The sequence below is a fragment of the Pteropus alecto genome, unplaced genomic scaffold, assembly GCF_000325575.1.
Source record: "Pteropus alecto unplaced genomic scaffold, ASM32557v1 scaffold185, whole genome shotgun sequence".
Classification (NCBI taxonomy): domain Eukaryota; kingdom Metazoa; phylum Chordata; class Mammalia; order Chiroptera; family Pteropodidae; genus Pteropus; species Pteropus alecto.
In genome coordinates, this window is record NW_006438088.1 from 2981579 (window position 1) to 2990965 (window position 9387).

The 9387-nt window shown below is 33.2% G+C and overlaps 1 protein-coding gene and 1 pseudogene across 7 annotated transcripts in view; both read left to right on the forward strand.

Annotated features, from left to right (window-relative positions):
* SHPRH (SNF2 histone linker PHD RING helicase) overlaps positions 1–9387 on the forward strand; it is a 75210-nt gene that overhangs the window by 44924 nt on the left and 20899 nt on the right. For all 7 annotated transcript variants that reach the window (XR_003047351.1, XM_006915344.3, XM_015592133.2 and 4 more), the window contains 3 exons: positions 1618–1761; positions 2856–2957; positions 6721–6792. Coding sequence is in view for 6 of the 7 variants with exons in the window: in XM_006915344.3 (XP_006915406.1) it covers positions 1618–1761; positions 2856–2957; positions 6721–6792 (318 nt within the window). In the remaining variant the exon portion in view is untranslated. The remainder of the gene's footprint in view (positions 1–1617; positions 1762–2855; positions 2958–6720; positions 6793–9387) is intronic.
* Positions 9187–9304, forward strand: LOC112482602 (annotated as a pseudogene).

Below are 9387 nucleotides of genomic sequence, written 5' to 3' on the forward strand. Positions count from 1 at the left end.
CACAGAGAAAAAATAAGGAACTTCTATTTATTAAATTTCTAAAGAAAATTATTATTAAAATGAAATTTATATGAAAACTTTTACTTAGCTGTGAAAATGGTCATTCTCTTCTTAGCTTGATCTTAGACTGCTATTCTGTGAAATTATTATTTTTTATTTATTTTTTGCAATTCTGTGAAATTAGAGTAGAGTCTTTTTTACTTTTCTGTTTTGTTATACTTTTGCTCTTTGAATAACAACAAACCATCAACAGCCTTGAAAACTGGAGAACATAGTAAGTTTTTCTCAATATTGCAAGACTGGAAACCATTACGATTAATTCACAAAGTGACCCTTCATATTAATACTTTAATATTTTCATTATATTATAACTGTCCTTGAGATGAGGTTCTAGAATTCATTAATTTTGAATTATTCTTTATATTTGAATTTTTTCCATCTATTATCCTACTTTGCAGGTGAGATGGGTGAGGGAATGAAAGAAGCTTTTTTCTTTATAGATATAAGTTGTAATTCCATTTAATTTCTCTTTTTCAATCTAAAGTTATTGCCTTTTAAAGCAGGATAAAAATTTTCATCCAGAAAGAGAAAATATGCTGTCTTTATCAGTTCATGTGTTTGACAAATTGGGGGATGATACTTTTATAGTGTTGAAACCATTGGTTCATAATAATTTTTTTCTTTCACATTACTGTTCTAAATGCTAAAGCACATAAACGTAGTTAATTATAGCAAGCCATGGAAGAAGATAGCGCTGTATAGTGTCCACTTGGCCCTACGTTCTTTCTTTGGGCTCATTTTGGCCACACACTGTGTCAGAGGAGCACTTTTCATGTAGTTCTCCCAGAACTTTGTATGTGTTTTTCTGCATAACATTGAAGACTAAACTCTTTTACAGCAATGTAAGCGAATGAGCTCCTGCTTCACACATCAATCAGGATCGACCTACAGTATGTTAGTGAAGAAAGCATATCAAAAATTTTATAATGATACCATTTCTATAAATTTTAGAAACATGTATCCAGATTATTAAGGATATGCAGATTAGTATAATTACAACAGAAAGTACAGAATATTAAGTCCAATTCAAAATAGTGGCTACCCCATTGTTGGGGGTTGAAGGAAGAATGTGTGAGGAAAGGGAGTCATACAGTTGAGAAGGAACACAGAGGGTTTCTAAAAAATTGGTACTGTTCTTTTTCTTAAATTGGATGGTGGGAACTTGGTTGTGTATTTTAGTATTCCCAGTATCGTATATACACGTTATTTTGAATATGTAAAATATTTTATAATAAAAAACAATTCTTTGAAAAAATAAAGCAGAGATTCCATCAGACTAGTATGGATCTATAAGGATGTTTGAGTCTACCAAGAAATGTGAGTATTCTGTTTCTAAGAATCTAGAGGCAGTATTCTGCATTGTCCTATAGAGATTTTTAGTCATACTTCCTCATCCTAAAAATGGCCTAAGAATTGCTTGTACCTTAGACACTTAATGAAAAAAATGTATATGTCATAATACCTCACTGAAGACTTTTGACCAAGACACATCTTGGTTGTTTCAACCAATTTTCATTATGTGCTTTACTACTGTCCTTGTCTTTTCTGTCCCTCCAGTTGCTTCACGAATACTGGATGGCTCTGCGGAATCGTGTATCTGCTGTTGATGAACTTGCAATGGCTACAGAACGACTAAGAGTACGTCATCCTAGGGAGCCAAAGCCCAATCCACCTGTTCTTCACATCATTGAACCACATGAGGTAATTTGCAAATAAATCACAAAAAATAGCACAAATAGGTAGCACAAAAATCCAAGAACCATAGGATAGTCAGGACAGTGATCTCTTCAATAAGTATGCATTTAATCTTTTTCTTAGTTCGACCCATATGAAGTTGTTGGATATTGTTGGTCAAAAATAGTCAAAGATGAGTAATTTTATATCGAATACTTGGTTAAAATTCACTATTTTGGAGCATTTGTTTATTTCCAGATTGCATATTCATCTATTTTTGAGCACCTTCTATGCACTAAAACCTGAAGATATCCTTGGGCAGTTTTTAGACACATGCCCTTTTACTTCAGCTTTTTCAGGACAAGAAAAATCTTCCCTAAGAACAATGAAAAACTGCTTTTGCAGTGTTTTCCTTTGAAGAGATACTGATAACTTATCTTCTAATAAATCCCTCTTTGTGTCTCAGGATTAAAAATAACTTCAGCAACTTTTTTCCTTTCACATTAATATTATTTTCTTTATAGTTTATTTTTATTCCTTATGGGTGTTTAATCTGTTAAATCTTTTTCTTTCTATAAAGCTTGAAGACTACCTTAGAAAAACTTAGAAATATTCATTATATACTATTTTACTTAACTTTTAAAACAGAATTCTCAGTATGTTTATTCTGTGAAAGCAAGCTCCTCTTATTTAACCCTGCTTTACCGTCTCCTGTGTTCTCCTGAGGAGTCCGGGTGGCCCGGTCGGGGGATGCGCTGGCAGGGAGAGTCTTCCCTGGGCTTCTTAGAATCACTCTAACCAGAGCAGCATCGCACTTTGGTTTTTTTTTATCGCGTGGATATATTATTCAAAAATGATGCACCAATAGAGTTCGAGTTGATTTTTATCCGACACCAAGTGTATAGGGAAGCTTCCTATTCAAAAGAATTCTACGTTGAATTTTGTCTTTTGGAAAGCAAAAAATATATGTATTTCCTTTTGAAATATACAACTTTGAGTTTTCACATGTAAATGGGTTTTTCGAAAAGAAGACACATTTGTATTATTGAGGAAGAATTATGCATGTTTAATATAATTTTACTGTTGTTCTGAGAGAATAAAGAAGTCGTTTTCTTTTTTAGGTAGAACAAAATCGGATAAAGCTCCTAAATGATAAAGCTGTTGCTACGTCACAGCTTCAGAAAAAACTTGGGCAACTTCTTTACCTAACCAACTTAGAGAAGGTATTGTTAAAGATGCTACTTTTTTCCCATGTTGCATTGTTAATACACCACTTTAGTGACATCTTCCATTTAATCTATTAGTCCCAAATTTAATGATACAGATTTTTTTTATCAACCTTTTATTTGTGTTAGTTATATAAGTCAGAATGCTAGCTGTGTCTACAATAGCTATACAGATCACAAAAGATGATACCTATAGAAAATATGTTACACAGATAATATGAAGATGTGCACTATATAATATAGAACAATGTAAACAGACAAATTTCAAAGCCTTGAATGTGGAAGTATTAACAATATACTTATAGGCAAAGATTGCATTATTTAATATGTACGTATGCATTCATTAATACATAGATTTTTTAAAATTTGTTATTTGAAACTGTAAGATGTGTTTGGAAAGCTATTAAGTCAGAAGACATAATGAATTGTTGAATGTAATTCACAACACATTTTCTGAGTTGTGAACAAAGTATTATATTGTATTTTAATATATATACCTCCATTTTATTATAGGAATAAATGTCAGTTGTCAGAGTACCTTATTAGTCAAGATGTAGTAATAGATTTTTGGATAAGGCAAATGAAGGAAAACACCAGACTAGAGTTGGTCCTGTAACTGGTACAAATACATTTAAGAGAATCATTAAATCCTGGTGGTGACAAAATGAAAAGTTGAACAATCATTATAGGTAAAATAGCATGGTGGTTAAGAGACAGACTTTGGACCCAGACAGTGCAAGTTTGAATCATGATGTCACTATTTTCCAGTTATAAGACTTTAGTTATTTACCTCTCTCTGCCCCATCTGTAAAATGAGAATAATAACACTATTTTTAGGGCCCTCTTGAGGAGTATATGATTCAATATATGTAAAGTGCTAGTGATATTCTTGGTTATTAAGCATTTCCTAAGTGTTTGTTGTTATTATCATATCATTACTACTGTTACTGTGATGATTACTATTATTCTGGCAGGAGAAAAAGAGAAAGGAAGACTTAAAAATTAGTCTTATGCAAAATGCTAGCAATAGAAAAATAACATTTGAGGGGGAAAAGTCAAAATTCTCAGATGTGAATTTCTAAAAATGTAAGATTTCTATACTTTAAATATGAAAGTCAAAATTAAGAGACAGTCTTATAGAACATAAAATGATATCCTCTCTATGTTGAATTATTTTTTAAATTAAAATTCCAAGCAAAACCCGATTTGGTTAATAATGAAGAAAAACTATTTAATCTATAAATGAAAGAAAATCAAATTAAGTAGTTACTATTTTCTGCCAACAAGTAGGCAAAAAGATTTAAATAACATTCCATAGTGGTAAAGGGACAGAGAATAGATATTTTATGCATTACCAATGAAAATGTAAATTTATATAGCCTTTCCCTGAAAGCATTTGAACATGTATTAGCAATTTTATATACCTTATATCCTTTGACTCAGTACTTCTTGTAATTTTCCCTAGATATTCTAAATTAATAGACATTTAAGAAGCGAATTAGGTATAAGGATATTTATTGCAGTGGTATTTATTATAATAATAAACATGGAAGACTAAATGTCCAACAAAAATTATATTTATATAAATCATGGATTATTCTTATAATGACAAGATAGAAATATTTTAAGTGATTTTTTCAGTGAATTAATGAGAAAAGAAATACTCATGTTAGAAAGTTGAGAGAAAAAAATAAAATTGTAAATGGATAATCTCAGTTTTTTGTGATTTTTTTCTTTAAAAGATAATGAACTTAACAAACTTTTTAAATGATTAAGTTTTCTGACAGTCAAATATTTATTGAGCACCTGCTATGTACATGCATTATTGTACTAGGAGTTTGAGATAGACAGACTCGATCCCCAGCCTCAAGGAGTTTTGACTAATTTGATGTGGGCATATAATAGGCGCTAGATCAAGTAGTGATTTGTAAGATGTTAGAGATTCATCCAAACTTGATGATTAAATTAATCACTCCAACAGCTAAAGTCTATTGACCGATGAATGGATAAAGAAGGTGCAGTGTATATATACAATGGTATATTTTTCAGCCATAAAAAAGAATGAAATCCTGCCATTTGCAAGAACATGGATAGACATTGAGGGCATTATGCAAAGTGAAATAGGACAGAGAAAGACAAATACCATATGATCTCACTTGCATGTAGAATCTGAAATAAAACATGGATACAGACAACTGATTGCTGGTTACAAGAGATGAGGGTTTATAGAGGTGGATGAAATAAGTGAAGAAAGTCAAAAGATATAAAATTCCAGTTATTAAATAAACAAGTCGTGGGGATGTAATGTATAGCATGGTAACTATATTTAATACTGTATTGTATGTTTGAAAGTTGTTAAGTGAGTAAACCTTACAAGTTCTTATCACAAAAAAAAATCTGCAACTGTGTATGGTGACGAATGTTAACTAGACTTATTGCAGTGATCATTTTTTAATATATACAAATGTCACATCATTCCATTGTACACCTGAAACTAATATAAAATTGTATGTCATTTTTACCTCAGTTTTTAAAAAGTATGTTTTTCTAAAGGAATTAAACTAGAAATCAGTAATGGAAAGATAACCAGATAAATCCCTAGATGTTTAGAAATTAACAACACACTTCTGAATAACCCATGAGTCAAGGAAGTCACAATGGAAACTTGAAAATATTCTGAACTGAAAAAAATGAAAATATTTGACAATATGCAGTTAAGGCATGCTTAAAGGGAAATTTATAACTTTAAATCAGTGATCTGCAAACTGTTAAGCATAGGACAAATCCAGGCCACTACCTGTTTTTATAAATAAAGTTTTATTGGAACACAGTTACACTCATTTGTTTTTATATTATTTGTATCTGCTTTTGTGCTACAACAGCAGAGTTGAGTAGTTGCAACAGAGATCTTGTGGCCCACAAAAACCTAAAATATTTACAACCAAGCTCTTTACAGAAAAAATGCTAATCCTTGCTGTTAAATCAATTAAAAAAGAAGAGATATTATAAATTATGGTAGATTGTTTACAGAATGCTACAGTAATACTCCCTCTTGTGTGTGTGCTTTTGAGATGATCCCCTCTTACTATGACTCTGGGCTTGGTTGTATGACTTGCTTCTGGCCTTGTGGCACAAGTAGAAACTTAGAAAGTTCTTGCACATTGGAGTTTTCCCATGTTTCTCCGGAACTCTGAGGCTTTGTGAAGAAGCCCAGCTTACCTTTGAGATGCATAGGCCTCAGCTCAGCCCTCTCCCCAGACCATCTCACCTACCAACTGCTAGATGTGAACGTGAGACCATCCTGGACCATTCTGGACCATCCAGCCCCAGCTACGTCAGCCCTCCCCAGAATTACCCAGCCGACCTATGAAATCAGGAGAAATAAATGGTTCATTTAGCCACTAAGTTTTTATATGTTATCTGAAACAAATCAATAATTAAGATAAGAATAATTCAGTTTAACCTTTTTAAATGCCTGCTTTTCATTTTACCTTCTATGATAATCACAAATATAAATAATATAACTTTAACAAACTGTAATAAAAATTGTTTCCATTTTTTTTGTTCACTCCTTTAATAAATGTTATTTGTAAGTTCCAAAAAATGATAGCATCAGATAGTATATGAATTATTCAGTCATCTCAACTGTCAGGTTATTTAAATTGCAATTGCCAGCATTCATTTCTACAAATTGAATTATAAAACATGTATCAGTTGTAAAACATGTACCTAATATATTTTTGAATTTTTGTTTTAATAGTCTCAAGACAAAACTTCAGGAGGTATTAATCCAGAACCTTGTCCAATCTGTGCTCGACAGCTGGGAAAACAGGTGAAATTAAATAAAACACGTTACACTTTTCAGGAACTTCTACATACATCCTCTCTTTCCACTTTCCTCCCACCCTTACACAATTTCTCTCAACGACTTTGTATGCAAGACAATATTTATTATCTCCATCTTAAAAGTAGGGCCAGAGGTTAGCCGACATGCTTAGTGCCACATATGTTTGTGCAGTGGTTTTCATTAATTCATAAATGGAAACATATTCTTAGAATAACCCATCTTCTTCTTTGAAGATGCATAATTTGGGGTATTGTTTCCAGTCATAAATTTGGGTCTGAATAATTTGGCTTTGTCAGTTTAACATGGTTATTTGGTAATTGTATAGAAATGTAATACAGCACACATATATTTATCTAAGAAAGTATTACAAAGGTATAGTAACACAGCTCTTACTTAGTATTATTAATATCTAATAATACCAGGCTTTAAACTACAAATAACAGCGATCTTAGGGGAATTTAGACCATTATAGCAATTAAATATATTTCTTGTGAATATTAGTACATTCACAGATGTTCAAAAACTTGATGGCACTGTATTCTCCTCAGAAAGATTCTTTTTATCTTATGATTTATGAAATTATAAATTCCTACTTTGTATGATAAATCAGTATATATATTATCACTGTATTCATTGCTTTTCAAAATTTGAAAGATTAGCTTATAATAAGTAAGTGAAAGTGTTTTGGGGTTTTTTTTACTGTGGAGCTGAGAGTAGAAAGTTAAATATATGGGAACCATATTCTGACCAATAATAATCAGAAACAAAGTACCTGTTAGTGTCTATGATTTAGGGAGAAGGCGAGATTTTAAAGGGTACTTTATTGATAATAAATCTTAAAGGTATAGACATTACATTGGAAACTGAGCAGAAGAATAGTAATATACAGATACTGGTGATTTCTGATAAGTCAACAATAAAAATTCTGTGATAAAAGTTGCGATGAAAATGAAAAGAATCATGATGAAAGTTGCTTTTGTTTTGGATGAGATTCGTGCAACTGGATTGTCTGAAATTTTATTTCATTTTCGTCCTAAACATTTTAAAACTCTTTCATATACATTATTTAATTCTTGTATAATCGGGGTCTCCTACACTTAGGAGAATATATCGTGTTATAATAAGAGTGACAAAATACTACTCTTCTAACTCTATTCAAAAGCTTTAGGAACTCTAGTTCCTTTCCCTCTAGCTTACCAATTCTCCACTTCTAATTTAGAGAATCTGTTGAGGGTAACTCATATATAGTGCCTCCCATCCTGGAAGCATTGCCATTTGTCTGTTCTTTTTAGGCCATTTCAGTCAACTTTCTGTCTCCTAGTGATGTGGCGCCAGAGGTCTCTGGTTTCTCCTCCCTTGCAGATGGACCTGTCTTGTTTTTCGGCTTGTCCATTCTAAATGCCCACGAGCTACACAAGTGCCCTTCATCTCCAGTGGCACTAGAGGTACACAGGGTACAAGATAGTGCTGCTCTTTGTCTACAGAAATGCTAGTGAAACAGTTATTTTCCTATGGCCTCAACTCCTGAGACTCTGGCACAGTCTTTGAGAGGTGCAACTAGAGAGCAGCATGAACAGCATCAGCCAGAAAAACCCCAACTCTTCCCTTAGTGTGAGTTCTTTTCCAAGGAGCTTCATAGTCCATCTGCAAAGTACCTTGGGAAGGCAAGCACAACCACATACCTCCTTTTCATACTAGTTCATACATGTCCAGATCCTAGAAAATCACAGCTTAGGGCTTAGCACTACCCAGTTTTTATTGTTGTTCTTGTTTATTACCAGATGAAAAGGTTAAATAATTAGCATAAGAGGCTATAGCTTTTAGAACTGACACCTCGATTAAATCTAATGCTTCTCTACATCCCACCGTTGCCCAGAAGTGAAGGAATCCCCATAATGTGCTCCGGAGAAGATTATTGTACTTTTTTTTTAAATAAGAGAGTTTTCAAAACTCTCTTTTTATTTGTTTATTTGAGAATTTTTAAAATGTATTCAGAACTACATTTAAAATCTGAGATATTTCTCATTCTCTATATCAGCGGTCCCCAACCTTGTTGACACCAGGGACCAGTGCTCCTATGAGAATCTAATGCCCGATGCTCTGAGCTGGAGCTGAGGTGGTGATGCTAGCGCCAGGGAGTGGTGCAAATATAGATGAAGCTTCGCTCGCTTGCCCACCGCTCACCACCTGCTGTGTGGCCTGGTTCCTAACAGGCCATGGTCCATGGCCCAGGGGTTGGGGAATCTCTTCTCTATGTAATAAATGCTTTAACATGTGAAAATGTATATCTGTTTAATAAGTTGTATAGACTGTATTGAGTATGAAAATATCTCCAAATTACTGTTGTTCTTAGTCCCTTTATTATATATGCTGTTCAAGGTCTACGGCCATGCCCCCTGAACAAGCCCGGTCCCATCTGATCTCGGAAGCTAAGCAGGGTCGGGCCTGGTTAGTACTTTGATGGGAGACCACCTAGGAAGACCAGGTGCTGTAGCCATAAAAAAACAAAAAAATAAGGGATTGTAAGATGACAAGGTCTTTGAAATCTGTGAGGTCAACCAAGGGTTGCCTCGCCTAAAA